This window comes from Astyanax mexicanus, chromosome 2, assembly GCF_023375975.1.
Source record: "Astyanax mexicanus isolate ESR-SI-001 chromosome 2, AstMex3_surface, whole genome shotgun sequence".
Lineage (NCBI taxonomy): Eukaryota > Metazoa > Chordata > Actinopteri > Characiformes > Acestrorhamphidae > Astyanax > Astyanax mexicanus.
Window position 1 is genome coordinate 33,127,618 of NC_064409.1, and position 21,552 is coordinate 33,149,169.

General features: G+C 36.4%; 1 protein-coding gene across 1 annotated transcript; it reads left to right on the forward strand.

Moving 5' to 3' along the window:
- Positions 1–806: 806 nt before the first annotated feature.
- On the forward strand, positions 807–14,834 carry pus7l (pseudouridine synthase 7 like). Its single transcript, XM_007245033.4, has 8 exons — positions 807–2,079; positions 3,048–3,207; positions 4,422–4,617; positions 6,488–6,586; positions 7,447–7,528; positions 10,093–10,382; positions 13,304–13,357; positions 13,472–14,834. Exons 1-8 carry the CDS (start codon positions 1,260–1,262, stop codon positions 13,790–13,792), a joined length of 2,022 nt encoding a protein of 673 aa, XP_007245095.3. The 5' UTR covers positions 807–1,259; the 3' UTR covers positions 13,793–14,834.
- The last annotated feature ends 6,718 nt before the right edge of the window (positions 14,835–21,552 follow it).

Here is a 21,552-nt window from a genome sequence, read left to right on the forward strand (position 1 = left end):
AATTTGATGCTAGATAAAGTGACATCACAGAGCAAAGTGTCATGTTTTTATTAGCATTGTTTGTAAATGTTGCATTTTTATATTTTATAGACCATTGGGACAAACATAAAAAACATACTGAAATGAAACATTTAACAGAAAGAAATTTCATATACGGACTCTATAACAGTTAACAGAGTGAGCACAAAAAAGGAAAGAAAATTAGGCTTAAATGTCTCATTTAAAAGTTAAGTATTTTTCTGTAAACAGTAGGGGTGGGCAATATGGCTCTAAATAATATCATGATATTTCAGGGTATTTTTGCGATAACAATATACTTGGCAATATAGGAAAACAGAAAAATAATGAATTAATTTCAGGAATATAGTATAATAGTATAACAGCAAAATCATAATACGACAAAATAAATAATATAGCATAAAATAATATAATGCAGAAAAAAAATATCTATATATATATATCTATATATATATCTATCTATATATATATATATATATGTATGTATATATATATATATATATATATATATATATATATATATATATATATATACATACATATATATATATATATATATATACATACGTATATATATATATATATATATACATACGTATATATATATATATATATATATATATATATATATATATATATATATATATATATATATATATATATATATATATATATAAATATTTAGTGCATGCATATAAACTGCAAACTAAAACAATTATACAATAAATACACTTAAAGCTTCACAGTAAATAATAGACTACTTTTAAGACAGAACAGCCCTATTATCCCGATATGGATTTTTAATATCATGATATTTCTGTGTCATGATATATTGTATACGATATAATATTGCCCACCCCTAGTATACGGTATCAGTCTCTCTATGGCTCTGCTTTCTCTGTGCATGGGCTGCTTTAGGTTACTGTAGCTTTAAGAGAGGCGAAGCTCCTCCTCCAGGCTGCACACGTGGGGCGGAAATTCCCCGTATGTTGTTTAGAGCATGTGGGTGAGTGTACAGTAGTGTATTGATACATTTCTGATTTCTGTTCAAACAATACTCAGAAAAGACGTTCAGTGCACATTGTGTGCGCCTGAACTACACAGTGCCTTTATATATGTTCTAATACTGTGTATATAATGAGAAAATCGCCTATTTCTACTGTTAAACTGAAATTTAGGGCAGGTGAAAGCTGTGCCTCTGCATTGCTGGTTATCTAGGTTAGGTTAGATTAGTTGTTTGAATGGAAATGGAGAGTCAGTGCCTCTCTCCCTGCTTCGTGTCTGACCATGAGGGCTTCAGTGGCAGCATCAAGAACTCCACCAGAGACTTTATAGTCATTGAGATAGACCTCCATGGACAACGTGTGAATTCACTAACGTTACCCCAGCAAACCCCAGAGCAGCCTGCTGCTGAAGTCCAGCAGTCCTCCAGCAAAGAAGAAGAGAATAAGAGAGCAGATATCAGGACTGAGAAAGCAGTCCTGCAGGAGGTCACTGCTGAACTGTCCAGTTTAAATGGGGAAGGAGATCTAACTGAGGGGTTTGATCTAAATGTATTGCTGGGCTCTTCTGTGTATGAAGCACTGGAGAACTTCTCCAGCAAACTTGTAGGATGCAGAGAGGAGCAGAAAATGACTGAGGGCTTAGAAATGAGCCTCGGTACCTTCCCTGATAAACACCAGCGAGCCAGTGTACACAGAGCAGTGAGACACAGCTACCCACATCTCATGACCATCACCAACCAGGCAGAGATCCGGGTCAGAGAGGACCCAGACTTCAGAGAGCTGTCGAAGCTGGTCCCTGAGGAGGAGGCGGAGGACTTCTTCCGGTTTATAGATGCTAAAGTCCCCGGATCTGCCTTCACCTTCTCACCTGATGACAGCAAGAGTCACCGCACATCTGTGCACCACTTCCTGAGCAGGAGGTTTGGGAAGCTGGTGGAGACCAAGAGCTTCTCAGAGCAGGACAGAACTGCTATCACAGTGAGACTGAGAGAGAGAGGAAAACAGGGCAAGAAGAGGACAGCTGCAGACTGTGAAGAGCAGGTGGAGACCTACACAGGTAAGAGGGAGGAAGGAAGTCGTGTCAGAGCTCCATTTTTCCCAAACTAAATAGAGAAAGAATTACACTTATTTAATAAAATAAAAATACCTGTGCAATTACAATTTGATTTACTGGAGACGAGTCATTCAGAGTGGTTTGATGTGTATGGAAGCCTATTTCTGCCACTTGGAAAAAAAAAGTCTTAATTATGAGACAGTAAATCATAATTACGAGATACTAAGTCAATATTTTGTCATAATTAAGTCATAATTATGAGTAAGTCTCATTATCTCAGAATTGTGACTCAATATCTCATAATTTTGACTTAACATCTCAAAATAATGACTTAGTGTCTCATAATTATGACTTAGCATCTAATAAGTATGACTTAGCTTCTTATTATAATGACTTTCCGTCTCAAAAAAGACGTAAAGTCATTATAATGACTCAGTATCACAAATTAATGACTCATCATCTCATTATGTTGTAGTATCTCAAAATCATGACTTACCATCTCAAAATAATGATGTAGAATCTTATAATTGTCTTTGTATCTTAATGTGTTGACTTAGTATCTCATAATTATGACTCAGTATCACAAATTAATGACTTAGCATCTTATTATGATGTAGTGTCTCATAATTATGACTTACTATCTCATAATAATGATTTAATATATTTTTTGGCATAGTGGCATAAATGGCGTTTTTTAGATGTGGAATTCTTCATTCTAGTGAAATTTCTGAAATGCTTTGTAAGGTGAGCTGTGATAGCTTGACACAAGTACAATGACAGCACAATTAATTCATAATTAATCATAATAATAAGTAATTTTTGTTATTTACGTTATATGTAGGCATGATTGATTCATTTTATGATTGATTGGTGTTGATAAGTGATTAAGTGGTTAAGTTTATTCTACCTTGTCATGTTTTTTTTTTTTTTTTAATCTTCACTATGTATCAATGTTCTAATTTTTAAATAAGGTTTCACACTAAAGAAAGAAAACTTGGAGACTCTTGAGGCAATCAGCTACATGGCCGCTGTGTTTGGAGTTCTCCCATCAGATTTCAGCTACGCTGGCATTAAAGATAAACGGGCCATCACCTATCAGTCCATGGTTGTGAAGAAGATCTCCACAAAGCGGTAATAAACAGAACATACAAACACATACACTCCGTAATGTTTGTCTGCTCCACATATTAAGGATTCAAGTCAGACCTTACAGATGATGATTACACTACACATTTCAGACTTCTTTGCACACATTTAAATTTTACAATGTTATAATTATAATTATATATATATATATATATATATATATATATATATATATATATATATATATTTTTTTTTGTAAACAATTTATGGTATCCTAATATTTGAGACATTTGTCTTCATAGGTGTTTATGATTATTTAGGTGTGTTTAATTGCTTTATTAATACAGGCATGAATAAAACCATTACAGATCATCAATCAAACTTAGGGATTATTAAAACATTAATTACAAAGGGACTGGTAGGCCAAGGAAGACCTCCACTGCTGATGGCAGTGAATTCCTCAATTATTATTATTATTTTTTAATATGTCAGACTTTTTCATAAATGAAGGCACCTTGGATTAATCTGCTGTGTAACGAAAAAAAAATAAAATAAATATCACTATTAAAGTTTTTTGTTTTGGGGTGGGCGACTAAAGTAATATCACAACATTTCAGGGTATTTTAGCGAAAGTGATATTTTTGGCAATATGACAAAACACTGACATTTCTTGAAATGTAAAAAAAATTATACACCTGGAGCAAAATAAAAAGTGTAGTTTTATTTAGTATCAGCGTTTCATACGTTCAGTAGAAACAAAAAAACATCTGTGAAAGTTTGTCTGTTTCGTAACCATTACCTTTTCAAGTCTTTTACATAGAATAATAATAGTTTAACAAAATAATCAATATAACAAAAGTAAAGTACTGTAACAACAAAAATCCACCACAAAACTAAAGTGCAGCATATTTAGTGCACATAAACTGTAAACATGAACAAATAAAATATGAAATAAATACAGTAAAAAGATTGTGTCAGAATTTATAGGGTGAATATGGCACACCCTATTCAATAGATCTCAAAATATTGCAATACTGGAAGCAAGGAAATATATTATGATTATTTAAATTTTAGGAATCATATCATATAAAATCTGAGTGAAACAATTACCATGTAAAGTAATAATAAAAATCATAATTATTTTTTGTAAATCATTACAGTATTACAACTAACTATTGCCATACTTTCATATATATATATATATATATATATTTTACACTACTCGTGTTTACAGTGTTTGGGTTAATGTCTGCTGCTAGGTTGCAGGAGAAGCTCTCAGAGTTTGAGAGGAGAGGAATGCAGGTGTCTAATATTCATTCAGTGTCCGAACCCCTTCGACTCGGGAGGCTAAAGGGTAACCACTTTGACCTCGTCATCCGGGACCTGAAGAATTATGAGAAGTGTAGTTCACTAGAGCTGGAAGAGCTTGTGAAGAAGGCAGTGGAGAATGTGAAGGTGAGCCAAATTCATCAGCATTCATTCAGAAGATCATTTTACATGATTTATATTAAGACATAACCTCCTTTAAGGGTGGGAATCACGGGGCATCTTATGACATGATAATACAGTGGTATGGAAATGTTTGGGCACCCCTAATCATTTTTATGATTTTACTTTATAAATACTTTATAAATTATTGCAGAAAGCGTGCAATAATTTGTGAAAACTTACTAACTTACTAAAGCCTTCATGCAGAGGAACAAGTACTGGAATGATGTTCTGGAATGATCATCTCAGTCCCCAGACCTGAGTATTATTGAAAATCTGTGGTGTGATTTAAAGTGGGATGTTCATGCTCGAAAACCATCAAACCTGACTGAACTGGAGATGATTTATAAAGAAGAATGGTCTAAAATACCTTCAACCAGAAGCCAGACTCTCGTTGGAAGCTATAGATAGTGTTTAGAGGCTGTTATTTCTGAAAAAGGAGGATCTACTAAATATTAATTCCATTTTTCTGTTGGGGCCCAAATTTAAGCACCTGCCTAATTTAGTTTAAAGAATTATTGCACACTTTCTGTAAATCCTATAAACTTAATTTCACTTTTCAGACATCACTGTGTTCATCTGCTGTATGTTTAGATCAGCAATTTTAGTCAAATATATCAACCATTGATTTATAAAGGAAAATCAAGAAAATTACCAGGGGTGCCCAAACTTTTTCATACTACTGTATCAAAATATTTTGCCCACAATATTGATGATCTCACGATACAGTAATTTTACAATGCTTAATTTATCTCAAGACAATTTTCTCAGATACTTAATGCCATCTGTGTTACTACATGCTGCTAAATAATGAAATACCAGGAATTATGTATTTGTTTGTGCCAGTTTCACTCTTCACCACAGGTTTAGCCAATTCATTTGATAGGCGCCACCATGTGGAGTAATGCAGCAGTAACTTCATTCAGTTAAATTGTTGGGCGATTCTTAGGAAGTTTAGAATGCCTGTATTTCAACAAATATATCAATATTTGACACTGTATATATTAATAATGTATCACAAAAGAAAATCATATGTTTTATCACAAGATTGATATTCTGTCCCACCCCTAATCTGCTTGCTCTAAACTTTTAACCCTTGTGTGGTGTTCGGGTCTGCGGGACCCGTTTTCATTTTTCATCAAATGATACAAAAAAAATATTTTTTCTAACTCAAACTCATTGGCATTGGCTCATTTTTTGTGAAAAACATATATCAAAACACATCCCCCCCCCCCCCCCCCCCCACACACATTTATATTACATTTGGCCAAGGGCTAATAAACATTGCTTCATTTGTAAATTTGAAACTAAACAAATTTTCTACTCATATCTTGAGTTTAATTCATTTTCTTTTACATTTGATTAAAAAACTAATAAAAAAAAGAGTAGCACTTTTTAAAAGAAATGTAACATAAGAAACGTAAAGGGCAAATATTAACCATGTAAGCTGTTTATATGGCTTGCAATTTAGGTGAAGCGAGCTTGTGTAAAGCATTTTAATGTAGAATTGCTTAATTTTGCTGAATTAAATACAAGTAACAAAGTAAACGAGTAACAAAAATATGAACACCACACAAGGGTTAAAAACAAATTTACAGCAGGAATGGAAAAGTCTGATCCTAGATAAACAGATTCCTGCACAGTTTTGTTCTTTTTCTTGTTCAAATACATCTGATTCACCACAAATATTAACTGCCAGGTTTATCTGGTGTGTTGGAGCAAGGAACACTCTGCAGACTGTACAGGACTCATGCCCTCTATTCTCCACCCCGCTGATATACATAATTCATAATTTAAGTGCATTCTCTCTGCTGACTCTTGCAAGCTTTCTTTGCAGACTCATGGTTTTGTGAATTATTATGGGCCTCAGAGATTTGGAAATAGCCAGAGTGTTCAAGCTGACAGAGTGGGACTTGCACTTCTGAAAGAAGACATGGTAGGTTGAATTTTTAAATTCATTAATTTTTTTTTTTTCCCCTTTTTATACCAGAAATGAACCCTTTCAGACCCTACGTCCATTACAATGGACAGCATGTGTTTTCTTTTCTTTTTTTTATGTCTTCTTGCAAATAACTCTAATTAAAGCCTATGTTCCATCAGAATAGAACATTAAACAAGCCAATGAAAAATGTACAGTAGCTTAACCTCACCCACTGCATCAAGAAAAACAGCAACTCAAAGTAGTAAAAGCAAATTTTTACTAATTGTATGTGATTTTGAACACTTTATCACGTTAATGTTACTGTTTATGGATGATTTGTGAAATAAAAATGTCAATCACAAGCGCCCAATGCAATGGTCAATAAAAAAGCTGTTACATATTTTAGTTAATTTGATTTATTTTTATTTCTCTTAAGACAATTACAATCATTTTTGCGTGAATTGTAGACAGAAAACAGCCTTCTTCTATTTTTACTGAAACATAATTCAGATCTGAAAGGGTTAAGCAAACATTAAATGCCACTAACTGGTTAATTAATGGTTTATCTGTTTTCTTCTTGTTGCTCAGACTAGATCTGTTGAAGTGTGACTGAGTGAGACCTGTTATTACACTGGAGATTAGATACAGTATTACACTGTCATATAATACAATATTTTACAAGGTACCAGTCTGATGTATTGTATTGAAATGTAGAGAACAGCCCATACAAATAAATCAGTGGGCATGAGAAATGATGCAGTGTTTATTTGACTGATGCTTAGGCATCACTCTTGGGTGTGTCAAGTCAAAATCGAGTTATATTATTTGTACAGTGACTATAAACAGCATTCCACAAACTGGTTGTATGCCATTAGGTTACTGCTCTGAAGTTGTTTCTGAGCCCTGAAGAAGGTGATGACCTCCAAAATAAAGCAAAACGGCATTTCCTTCATACGGGTAAGTACACCTGACAAACATACAACATACCTAATTAACCTAATGTATAAGTGTTAGCAATTATATCTGTCCGGCACTATTATTTAAAAGCGGGTAAAGGTACATGTATTTAGAGAATACAGGCTAAATACAGCCTGCAGGTATGTGCAAAGTGTACAAAATGCTGCAGTTATATCAGAAATAACCCTTTCAGTCTGCAGTGACCCCAGCTCAGCTTCTCAGCAAATTCACAGTGTTAATATCAGGTACGATAGTACCTGATATTAAGTAAGATCGAGAGAGAGAGTCTAAGTTAAAACCATTTTCTAATAATTTTCTAATCTTTCATTTTTGCTAAAAGAAAAACCATATCACACAACATATTCATACTAAAGATTAGAGAATGGGTCTAATATAAATACAGAACAAATAAGTCTAATATTTTATACATTTTATAGGTTTAAATTGTATAGTTTTATACAAAGGGATATACAAATAGCTATATACAAAGAGAACGTGGAAACAGGTGTGCATCGGCATAATACAGCGGCATGAAAAAGTATTTGCCCCTTACAGATTACTTTTGTTTTTGTATTTTTGTCATACATACATTGTTCCAGATTATTAAACAAACTATATCAGACAAATACAGGGGTTGGACAATGAAACTGAAACACCTGGTTTTAGACCACAATAATTCATTGTCCTGACGGACAGTTCTGGTGGAAGCAGGAGAGTTGAGTTGCACATTAAATTTTGCCGTGATTTGGGCAGCCGTGGTTTTATGTTTTTTGGATACAATCCGGGTTAGCACCCGAACATCCCTTTCAGACAGCTTCCTCTTGCGTCCACAGTTAATCCTGTTGGATGTGGTTCGTCCTTCTTGGTGGTATGCTGACATTACCCTGGATACCGTGGCTCACAAAGACTTGCTGTCTTGGTCACAGATGCACCAGCAAGATGTGCACAACCCATAATGTTGTGTGCATTGCAATATTTTGAGTAAAACTGTGCTCTTACCCTGCTAATTGAACCTTCACACTCTGCTCTTACTGGTGCAATGTGCAATTAATGAAGATTGGCCACCAGGCTGCTCCAATTTAGCCATGAAACCTCCCACACTAAAATGACAGGTGTTTCAGTTGCATTGTCCAACCCCTGTATAACTTGAGTGAATATAAAAAGCACTTTTTAAATGTTATTTTAATTTATTAAAAGTAATCCAAATAGTGCCCCTGTGACATTACCCAATGAATTATGACTGTGGTGCTTTAAAAAGCCACATTATTCCCTGTTCTATTGCTACAATGTGGAAGACAAAGAAGCTGCCTGAGGACATTGAACATGCTATTATTAGCAAAAGCAAGTTCTGCAAAGACCTTTGTAGCCCTGTTTCAACAGTGTGCAATGTTAAGCGTTTTGCTAGGCATGAAACTATTAAGAAAGTCCCTGGATGTGGAGGGTAAAGGAAAATTGATGAGAGAAGTATTCAGTGGAAAAAACACCATGACAAACATCTATATACCTGAATACCAATCTGGAAGAGTCTGGGGTCAGTTACCACACCTTACACTAAACCAAGAGCTTTATAGTCAAAGGCCAAAGAATAAATCATTACAGAATAAAAGACAGTAAAAGGAAAGACTCATCTTTGCCAAAAAGTACCTGGACAATCCACAATCCTAGGGAAATGTTCTGTTGACAGACGAAAGAGAAATAGAGCTTGTTGGCAGTGCACCCCAATAGATTGTTTAAATGCAGTGCAATAAACCCCATATGGGGAAAAAATGCCCTACCTACTGTAAAGCATGATTGAGGATGCATAATGCTGTGAGTTGCTGTACCTGGTACTGGAGGCCTTGACCATTATAAAATTATTAAGTAATATAATACAGGAAATTGATAAATCCAGTATTATATCCAGTATTATATTACTTAATTATATATAAATTATGAAATCACTGCAATTATGAGAATTATCAAGAGAGGTTTTAGAGAGAAATGTCTTATTAAGTGTAAGAAAACTTGGTTTAAGTCAAAGATCATGGGTCCTCCAGCAAGACGATGACCCAAAGCACACATTCAGAAGCACCCGGGAATGGCTGTAAAGGAAAACACCACTATTTTAAAATAGCCAGCAATGAGTCCTGATCCCATTCTCGTTGAAAATCTTTGGGGTGAGTTGAAATCTGCTATTAGGGAAAAGAACCCTGTGAACATTTAACAAGAATAACACAAATAAATAAATAAAATACCAGCTGAGAAGTACAAGAAGCTTATCGATGGCTACAAGAAATGTTTGGTCGCTGTCCTTACTGTCAAAGGGTGTGAAAATATAAAATATAATGCCTTTATTACTGCCTATGTTGTTTTTTCTGTTTCTTATTTAAAATCACAGCTTGTAAGCTGAAATGTAATTCTGTGTAATATTAATCAAATTATTAAAAGTCCTAATAATATAATGATTTCCATTTATTTCTGCAGATATATGTTATGCAACAAATACAGGGGTGCAAATAATGGTGAGCAGGACTGTAAATCTATTAAAAATATAAGTACCTGACTTACTGCCTTTTCTTCTCTAGGTAACGCAAAAGAGAGCCTAGCTCTAATGCCAGCGTATAAAGCTAGAGAGAGGCTCATGCTGCGGGCACTGCACCGTTATGGCAGCGACCAGGAGGGTTGTGGGCGAGCCTGGATCAGTCTGCCCCATGGCATGAGGGTCTTCTACCTCCACGCCTACTGCAGCCGGCTGTGGAACGAGGCTGCCTCCTACAGGCTGAACACTCTGCCACACAGGCCTGTACAGGGAGACCTGGTGTGGACCAGTTCCAGACAAGATGAACCAGCAACTGAAGAATCTGATACTGCTCAGGTGAGTCCATTAAGAGTCACTGTTTATCTGATATGTAGCACTAGCTGATATGTAGTGTTTGAAGAACAAAGACACTTTCTAGCTGTGTTTGCCAGTAATGTAGCAGTTGTAGAGTTCATATTAAAGTAAAAGTTGCTATATTTTAATGGAACAATGAAATAATAAATGAAATAATATGCCTAGAGAGTCACCAATATGAGGATAATCTGGCTTGAAAAAAATTGTAATGAATGCAATGGTACACGGTGCCCACAGTTCTGTTTGTATCATGATTTTTGGGCCATGGTAACAGTTTGTTTTTGCAATATCAGTATTATCTTAGTTCTAACATGCAGCAGGTTATTTGCTCATTCTCTGTCAAAATTACTTACACTTGCAGAGACAGTATTAAATATAAAAAGTAAGGCTGTAAACATTGATGCATTAATGCAGTTAATCTAGAAAAATTTACACATTTTTTTTTCTGGTGACCCATTAGTAGTTTTATTTTAGGATATGCACACAAAACACACAGCTGATGGCAACTCTTTTCAAGCTGTTAAATGTGTGGATTATGGAGCTAGACTAGCGTTTATTTTCTCTATTAAAACACTCAGTAACTCAGCACTTTACAATGTTCAAGCATCAGAACTTTAATACAGTAAATAAACTGATCTAGTCTGACAGACCTAAATCAAACTACACCGTTATTACTGTCCCCTTCCCAAAAACATTATTAAGTACCAGCATATAAAGCAAGTTCATCATGATTTTGTCCATAATTTAGTCACAGAATATTGGTGTAATTTAATACAATAAATTATTTTAATGGATTGGCACCAATAACAAAAAACCAAGTAATTTTAACACTGATTATTTTATTCATATTTAAATACCCGTTATCAAAAGTTTAGTCTAAAGCAAGGACAAGTGTGATTAATCGTGATTAATCACAAACTATATTGTGTTTAATTTATAGTGTAATAAAGTTTTTAAATTGTTTGACACCACTAAAAACAGCACAGATGAAGTCAATTGCCAAAATGTATTATTAAAAAGGAACTCTTATTCTGCCCTTGTCAAAAACAGGCAATATTAAGTACAGTAAAGTGCAGTATAAAGTAATGTGAAATCTAAACATGAACATTATTCAATCAACTCAAACAACAAATATTGTCAGCACACTGTGCTTTGTTTGATGAAGCCAAAATATTATTACACAGCGGACTTATAGGATGACTGTGCATCTTCAAATGTTCTTTCCTTTTTCTCACGTTCCATCGCCATGGTCATGCGACTCACATACTCAAACATCGGCAAAAGCCATGATTGGCTTTTGGGAAAGTCAGGGAAAATCTGATTGGTTGTTGCATGCTTGTGGAGAGACAAGTTGAGAACTCATAAAAAACCCAAAACACACCCCATGTACTAAACAGTTCTGACTATCGTCCAATACAATTAATGTGAAATAAACACATTAAACTTTTTTAAAAAGTTTTAACACCAGGGAGCCAGATAAGGAACAGAACCAGAAAGAGACAGTTGTGGGCACACTCAAACTCACAAGGATGCTGCTCCTGAGCCACGAGTGTGTGTCTTCACATGTGTTCATCAGCCGAGGCGTGTGTACAGAAATATTAAAGTTCACATGGGTGTATCAAACTGAACAGGGCAAACTGAATGGTTCAGTTAAATACTGAAAATCATAGCATCTCAGAACATCACATCCACTGTCTTTCAAACAAAGATAACTGGTTGAAGAACCTAGCATCTTACAATGTTGTGGAGAGTAAATGATTTAAAACAATCCTAGAACACCCTTAGACCAGAGAAATGTCTTGGTTAAGAAACTCCAATGAATTCTTAAGCTAGTGTCTTCCATGACAGGCTCACTCAACCTGTCCAACCGCTTCACTGGATCTTCATTATTAAGTTTCTCCTCCACAAAATGTTAAAATGTTTGGGTGAATGTTTTACATTCGACAAAAAAAGCTGATGAATGAATTATATGGCATTCCATGACACTCTGTTCTGAGTGTTGAGTTGTGTTGAGTTTGAAAGCACTAAATGCCTCTGTTGAAATTTTGGAATCGTTTTTCTAGCTATTTATATGTACAAAGTTATATTTTAAATGATTTCTATGTAATGTATAGATATTATTTGCTCAATGACCACATTTTTTCAGACTAATAAGGGCGACACTAATAAGGATTCCTACATTTAAGTGAGCAGGGGTGTCACCATGTGTCCCTTCTCTTTTAAAATCAAACGAGCACTGGATGTTAACCTACACAGATTTCTTTCCTGAAAACTGTTTATTTGGGTGAATAAAGCACTTTGTTTATTTACAGTTTGCTTAGATTTCAAATATTTTGGCTAATCAGGACGTAAATGCCACTGGACAGTGCTAGACTAAGGAACGCTGAGTGTTCCTGTAAGCCAGGGCGCTATCAGCTAGCGTTACGTCCCATGTAGCTTGTTTTAACATGGCAGGCACGCAAACTACAGTCCGATATGTTCACCTCAAAATGGTGAAATGGCACTGTGGTTAGCGGCTAATGCTAATACTGCTGCACCCAGCCTTACTGCTGGAGAAACTTCACTGAAAACTTACGCTTATAATGCTGTACTTCAGCAGAGTGGCTTTACTGCTCCTCAATACCTGACTGGTAAAATTCATACATAAGGCGAATTATTGAATTATAAGGCACACTGTCGATTACTTGACAGTCAACGTGAACTTTTCATAAGACATTATCAGTCCTGTCAGAGGAGTTCATATGTATTTGTGGATTTGTTTTAATTGGGTTGGTATAAAAATATTAATTTTTTGTAAGAAATAACACAGAAATGAAACTTAAAAAAGAAATAGTGTTACATTGTGTAGATACTTTTTTTATAGTTTATACTCGATATACATGATGTCACCTGATCTCTTTCAGGTCCATATTATCACCTCTGCTGAAGAAAAAGACAATGTCTTCTCACTAAAACAGGTACCAGCCTAACACTTATTGTATCAAGCGGTTTTTAAAAGCTTTCATTGCTAATTGAGTATCAGGCTTACATACATTTTTTTTTCTTTTTATCTCATATGATTAATCTTTCAGGTGGTCCTCCCCATGCCCGGCAACACTGTAAAATATCCAGAGAATGTACTTGGTAAATGGTATCAGGACCGGCTATCACAGGACGGTCTGGGTTCCTGCAGATTCAGAATCACCTCACTCAAACTCAACGTGCCTGGCTGCTACCGGCCCTTACTGGCTTATCCTCATAACATCACCTACAGCCTACAGACTACTGAAGAAGAATCATTCACAGAGCCGTCACCCCCTCCCTCCACAACTGCCTTAAAACTGTCTTTTGATCTTGATTCTTCCTGCTACGCCACAGTCTGTCTCAGGGAAATTATGAAGTGTGACCCTTAGGAATGTAGAATTTGTAAATGTCAGTGGTTTCATTTTGCTTTAATTTCATGTCATTTCATCAAGTGGCCACTAGATGGGATGGTTGGATTACATGAACTTGATTCAAAAGTAATACAAAGGCCCAATCCCATTTCACCCCTTGGCCTTACCACTTACCCCTAACTAACCCCTTCTTTTCGAGTGTGAGCCTTTAGAATACAAGAAGAAAGGGGTGGAAATGGATGACCCTTTAACCACCGACATGACATCAGGAGTGCTAGAGTTCAATAACCTAGCTGCTGGTTAACTAGTTAACATTAGGGCATCATATATCTTCAGAAAGGGGGGAAATGGGGCAGAAATTAGTTATTATTGTCCATTACTTAATTCCTCTGTAAAGAAAAGCTGAAATAAGCGTTGGTTAGCTTTTATTTTATTTAATGTTTTCACTCTGCCTTAAATGCTGCAGCCCCTGCAGTCTTTTATACCATTTAAGGTGGAATGGAAAAGTTAGCTAGCCAGCTAGCTACTGAGACAAACTATTAGCAATCTTTTTTAAGCTTGTTATGAAGAATATAGCCATAAAACATTGAAACTACTCATTAAAATATCTGGTAATATAGTGCTCATCGTCACTTTTAACAAGGAAAATACCTACATTAATGTGTTTCTTTGGTTGCTTGTTCTGCTATCTTACCAGTGATTCTCATACTTGGTTTGAAGTGTGCCTCAGAAAAATCTCCGTATAAAGGGCTAACAAACACCTTGGCGTGCACGTGCAAAACAGAGGGGTAGGGGTAAATAGTAGGGCCAAGGGGTAAAATGGGATTGAGGCAAAGTATTCATTATTTCTAATACAGAACTGTGCAAATGTAAGACATTTTTTTCCAAAACTTATTTGTGAGCAGCAAATATTCATAAGATGATCCTTTAGCACAAGCAAATGCAAAGAAAAGAATTCCAAAATAAACACAGTTGTTTTTGTCCTTTCTTCTATTTCAACGTTGCAGAGCTGATCTAAAGGACACACAGAAAAACATTAAATCAAATCAAAGCAACTGAATATGCTGATGATTTCTGAACAAGAAACTGGCAATCCCATTTCAGAGTTGTCACTGAATGTCATTTTGGGATTGTTTGTATGGTGAGAAGCAAAATATGCTCCAATTTTTAGTAGTTGAATCATTTTCTGCTTCTCACACTTCAAGTCACAAGTTTTAACATTGGAGATGTGGAAAAGTTTTTTTTTTTTTTACAGATTCCTGCAAAACAAAAGTTACCTGTAAGGAATGAAAGCTGTAATATGGTAATAACAGTAAAGCATGAACTAAACACATTTTTGCCGTTTAGGCTGAGAAATTGTCTGTTAAATGTATCTGTATATATTTTTTTAACAAATCAGTATTAGACCTTCTGTTTGTACATAAAAATAGTATTCCTCTTGTCAAACTGTTGCGGACTACATGCAGACAGCCTGACACAAGTTTAAAAAAAATCATTGTGAATGAAACTATAAATTAAGTTTTATATTATTTTTTTCTTAAGAGGTACCACAGCTGCATTTTCTTTATAAAATAAAAAAAAAACATTTCTTTAAAGAACACTACGATTTTTTTGTAAATATGTCTTTAAATAATAGCCTGCACCTTAACACTCCTTTTTGCACAAGAATTTTTGCATACTACATGTGTTCAGCAAATACACTTGTAATCTATTTAATTTACCCACACTGCAAAATAGTTTTTTTTTCCCTCCCCATTTTTCTCCCAAATTAAATAGGCCAATTGTCCCACCCATTTATCTGCTACTTAGCAGTATATCCCCCTTCACTAGTGATGCCACAACACCAGGAGGGTGAAGACTAGCACATGCCTCCTCTGATACATGTAAAGTCAGCAACCACCTCTTTTCCAACTGCTGCTGATGCAGCATTACCGAGTAGCATCACAGTGCGCTCGGAGGAAAGCGCAGTGATTCGGTTCTGATACATCAGCTCACAGACGCAGCCTTGTGCTGATCTACATCACCCTTTGAAGTGATGAGAGGAGAAAGCGCCATCTACCCACCCAGAGAGAGCAAGACCAATTGTGCTCTTTCAGGGCTCCGGCAGCTGATAGCAAGCAAATTAGCTTTATTAACTTTCAGCTGAAACACAGACAAATATTTTAATTATCAATTTTTTTTTTTTTCAATTTTAACTCAAAATCTCACTTTTGTTGACTACTGCAGTCTCAGAATTATTCAACCCCTTCATTACACTGAGCTTCTACATGGCTCTTTCATTTATGATTTCCTAAGAAAACATTCCTGAACAGCCCCAGACCATCACACTTCCACCACCATATCTTACTGAAAGTATGATGATCTTTTTCTGAAATGCAGTTTTACTTAGGATGCCAGATGCAATGGAACACACACCTTCCAAATAGTTTAACTTTTATCAGTCCACAGAGTATTTTTTCTCAAAAGTCTTGGGGATCATCAAGATGTCTCTTTTGTGACATCACTGTGCTCTTGATGTAATTTAATTCGGCCGGCCAGTCCTAGGCAGAATCATTGTCACTCAGAGTCACTGAGGTTCACCAAAACTTTAGAAATGGCTTTATAACCTTTTCCAGACTGATAGATCTCAATTACTTTCTAGTTTGTTGCTGAATTTCTTTTAAAATTGAGTGATATCTAGCTTTTGAGTATCTTTTGGTTTATTTCGGCAGGTCCTATTTAAGTGATTTCTTGATTGAGAACAGGTATGGCTAATCAGGCCTGGGTGTAGCTAGAGAAATTAAACTCAGGTGGGTTTACCTGTGTTGTCTTTGACTAATATTTAAAATTAAAGTTCAAGGATCTGAAACATTTAAGAGTGACAAAAATGCAGAAATTTATGAAATCATGAAGAGGGCCAACACTTTTTCACACTATTGTATATATACTCAATAAATGTTTAAACTAGCCTGTCTACCTCCAACAATCATTTTATGCTCAAAATTGATTAATTAGATATTTGCATGGATGAGTAGATGTACATACCACAAAGTCTAAAATGTGTCAAATCATCAAATGTCTAAAGGTAATAAAATTTTTACTTATTAACAGCAATTCCATAAACATTAATACGATCTATTGATGGTTTTCTGCCCTGTCAGAGGACTATGAGGCTAATTTTGCTTTTGAAAGTAAAGATGTGTAAGTATCACATTATAAAATCTCTCTCTCACTGACAAAAGTTTTTAGGAACCTGGGTGTTATGGTTGATGACCAGCTCTACTTCATGCACCATGTGGCCTCAGTTGCTTGATCCTGCCGCTTTGCGCTTTATAACTTCAGACAAAATTCAACCGTTTTTGATGCAACCGGCCACCCAACTCCTGTTACAAGTAGTGGTCATCTCACGCCTCGACTACTGCAATACCCTACTAACTGTCCTCCTGGCCTGCGTAGTAAAACCACTCCAAATGATCCGGAATGCAGCAGCACGTCTGGTCTTCAACCAGCCAAAATGGGCACATGTCACCACGCTGCTCATTGAGCTCCATTGGCTACCAGTTGATGCTCGCATCAAATTCAAAACTCTTACAATCGCCTACAAAGTGATACAGAACAGCTCCTTCCTACCTGCACTCACTCCTGAAGGCTTACGCTACCTCCCGGCCGCTGCGCTCCTCCAATGAACGTCGCCTCGCTTTACCAAACACACACACAAAGCAATCCAGACTGTTCTCATACAGAGTTCCCCAATGGTGGAACAAACTACCTTCCACTACCAGATCAGGAGAATGTCTCACTATCTTTAAGAAACTCCTGAAGACAGAGCTCTTAAGAGCAGTTAAGGCCTCGGCATACTTCATGCGGAGACGACGTTCGCGTGGCTCTAGCGAACAATGTGACGTAATTGCGGAGAAAACGAACAGGCGCGGACGTCGCACAGGGGCTTCGTTCGCCGTGTCGTGCACATGGAAGCTGGGCGAACTCCATGGCCGAAGACAACGCGACAAAGGCTGTGATTGGTCGTTAAAAAAGAGGCGTGCCAAGAAAACAAACATGGACGATTTTGAAGAAATCTTCTAGGATATGTTTATACACCTCGAGTATTTCACACGTTGCCATACCGGAGCTTGTTTAGGCAGAGCGCGATGGTTTTCCGGTAGTCATGAAACTAAGCGTTACTAACGTAACAGCACCACCTGCAGTTGTGGAGCATGCGAGACAGGCAAAGCGAAGCCGCAGAAAGTATGCCAGCTCGAAAGCGAGCTTGACTTCGTGCAATGCTCACGAAATTCGTTTCGCTGGAAGTATGCCAAGGCCTTTACTCTCCTAACACCTCTAACTAACTACCTTCTACTACCAGATCAGGAGAATCTCTCACTATCTTTAATGAACTCCTGGAAACAGAGCTCTTCAAAGAGCACTTACTCTCCTAACACCTCTAACACACTAACTACTTCTAACATCTTTTCCTTCTTCCCCTCCTTCACTTCTCTATCCCATTATTTCCCTTCGACCTCCTTTAGGCCCTATCTAAAGATGTTTTACCTTTAACTTCTATTAATTTTGTACTTGACTATTGTAAGTCGCTTTGGACAAAAGCGTCAGCCAAATGTAATGTAATAAAATACAGGGTTTTAGAGTGTTATATATTTTTAAATGGTCTAAGGTAACTTTTATTATGAAGATTTAATGATCATCATATAATGAAAACAAAGTAACTACTTTATTAGTGCTCACTGTACTGTAAATGGCTTCACGCTTGAGTAAACGTGATAGTAAAGAAATTTATTGCCAAATTTCCTTCTTTATTTTATTGGAGTGAGTTCCAGAGCCACATCCTTTTCCTCTCATCATCTTTAATGTGCTCTAACCCGTGGTGGCTCAGCTCCAGCTGACAGTGCTGACAGCACTCAACCTCAAATAGCTGCTTGCGGCCTGTTTTCCAGAGAGGAGCTGTTCCCTGTGTCCAGCTTCAACTGTGTTTGCTTTATCAGGGTGACAGGGGCCTAAACCCTCCCTCCTCCACCCGGAAGAGGCACAGCAGACTACAGCAATAAGATCTATCAGTGAATGTATGAACACAGACAAGCCTGAGAGAATGTCTTCACTGTGAGAGAGGAGGAAACACGTGCATGCTGATTTCTCAGGCTGGGACTGTAATATACCTGATTCAGCACAGTGTGGCAGCACACAGCTAGCTAATACAGGAGGGTGCTGCTTATTTTCCTCTATAGCTTTCCAGCTACCTGAGTTTACTTGAATATTTAAACTGATTCTTTTTACTAGCAGAGTTTGTTGATTTTCTTTCCAAACATCTGATTGAATTCAATTGTTAATTCACAAGTTGGTCTTATACAGCATAACATACAGTACTAGTCAAAATTGGACATACTCTTTCACAATCTTTATTTAATTTATTTTCTACATTGTGGATACATACTAGACATAAAAATAATTAACATACACATATGGAATTACGCATTAAACAAAAAAGTCTTTGTCCTCCACAATCCCCTGATCTAAACCCAACTGCGATGCTGATTTGGTGCTGAAGCTTCACAGTGTGAAGGAAAAGCAGCCAATAGTGTTCAGTACCTCCAGAAACTCCTTCAAGATGATAAGAAAACTATTCCAGGTGACTCTCCCTCATAAAGACACTCAGATTAAAATACCAAGAGTCTGCAGACCTGTCCTCAAAGATAAATGTGGTATGTAGAAGAATCTAAAGTATAAAATATATTCGGGTTTGTTTAACACTTCCCATATTTTTTCTTGTATAGATTTAATGTTTTCAAAATTAAATTTACAATTATAAAAAAAGAAGGATGGAAAAGCTTGTTTGTATATATGTATATATATATATATATATATATATATATATATATATATATTTTTTATAACCTTTAAAAAAATTGAGAGCATACTGACATTAGAATATACTTAATTCTGGACTGTAAAATCGCCAGTATTTGGACTTTATAAAGTAGGCAATAAGTGAAAGTAAAACATACAGTACATGCATAAATACAAATATTAAACACTTTAATATTTTTGAAGGGTCCTTTTAAAAGGATCCTTAAAAGCCATCAGCTGCCGGAGCCCTAAGAGCACAGTTGGCCTTGCTCTCTCTGGGTGGCGTTCTCTCCCCACATCACTCCAAAGGGTGATGTCGATCAGCACAAGGCATCTGTGAGCTAATGTATCAGAACTGAGTCGCTGTGCTTTTTTTCCGGGTGCACTGTGATGCTACTCGGCAATGCTGCATTAGCAGCAGTTCAAAAAGAGGTGGTGGCTGACTCTTGTTGCTAGTCTTCACCCTCCTTGTGTGGTGGCATTACCAGTGATGGTGGATATACAGCTGACTAGCAATAAAACCAGTGGGACAATTGGCCTAGCTAAATTGGGAGTAAGTGGGAGAAAAAAGAAATAAAAAATGGGGCTTAAAGGGGTTTTTCTTTGGCATTACTCTCAAAAACCCATTTCTACACTTTATTGGTATTTATTATAATATGAGGAGGGTGAATACATACTGCAGAACTGTGTAAAAAATGTGTTCAGATGTGTATTGGAAATGTTCTTGATACACTATATTGGCAAAAATATATTTTAACCTGTAGGGTTTATTATAATGTCAACGCACCTTTTGTATCAGGTTGAGATCAGGTTGAGGACCCTGTGCAGGCCAGTCATGTTCTTCCACACCAAACTCGCTCATTCATATTAATCCCAAAACTCTCCTCAAACTATTCCTGCAAAGTTGGGAACATAAAATTGCCCAAAATCTTGTGGTATGCTGAAGCATTAAAAGTTCTTTTCATTGGAACTAAGCAGTCAAGCCTGACTCCTGAAAACCCCTACACCATAATATACCCCTCCACCAAAATTTACACTTGGCACAATCCTGACAACCACTAAACTCAGTCTCGTCTATAGGATTCGCAGTCCAGTGGCGGCGTGCTCTACAGCTTTACACCACAGAATCCGATGATTTGCATTGCGCTTGATGATGTAAGGCTTGGATGCAGCTGATCGACCATGGAAACCCATTCCATTAAGCTCTCTATGCACTGCTCTTATGCTAATCTACTGGCCCCATTTGCAATGGTGGAGTGTGTCATGTTGTATAGAGTGTACTGAGTGAGCTGTGCTGTGAGGAAGTTCATGAAAGTACTGGCCCTCATTCATCAGTAATATAAACAATCTTACAACCACCCTCTTTCTCACTCTCTCTCCTACACTCATCCTAGATTTTCTTGTATTTTTATGTGACATTATGCATTAAAAACACTCAGAATGTTTCTTCTCGTTATGCCTTTATTTAAATAGGCTTTTTAATGTTCATTTTGGACAGATATGTGTTTTTGTATAGATATACATATTATATTATATATTATTATATCAAACATATTATTTTTACGCTCCACTGATGATATAGGAGCACACTATAATTCTATAATCACAGATTGGAGTAATTTTGTTTCTTTGTTTTAGTGTGTTAGTGTGTGTTGTGCTGGTATGAGTAAACACAGCAGTGTTGCTGGAGCTTTTAAACACCATGATCAATCACTGTCCATTCTATTAAAAATTCAGAGACAGAAGCTCATCTGATGCTGCTGAGTTTGGCTCAATCCCGTTTTACCCCTTGGTTGTACCACTTACCCCTACCCCTTCTTTTCAAGTGCAACCCTTCCACTTGGAACAAAGGTACAAGGGAAAGGGATAAAATCCTCCCCCTAAGAATTGAGACAACCCTTCAAGCACCCGATACCCTGCCGGGCTGATTTGATAGCAGTGGA

What these genes read in the sequence shown, in the direction of transcription:
- pus7l (XM_007245033.4), top strand. Translation starts at nt 1,260, where the DNA reads ATGGAAATGGAGAGTCAGTGCCTCTCTCCCTGCTTCGTGTCTGACCAT. An exon ending in AGGCAGTGGAGAATGTGAAG is followed by an intron (nt 4,618 to 6,487) that starts GTGAGCCAAATT and finishes CTTTCTTTGCAG; the next exon opens with ACTCATGGTTTTGTGAATTA. An exon ending in ATGTCTTCTCACTAAAACAG is followed by an intron (nt 13,358 to 13,471) that starts GTACCAGCCTAA and finishes TTAATCTTTCAG; the next exon opens with GTGGTCCTCCCCATGCCCGG.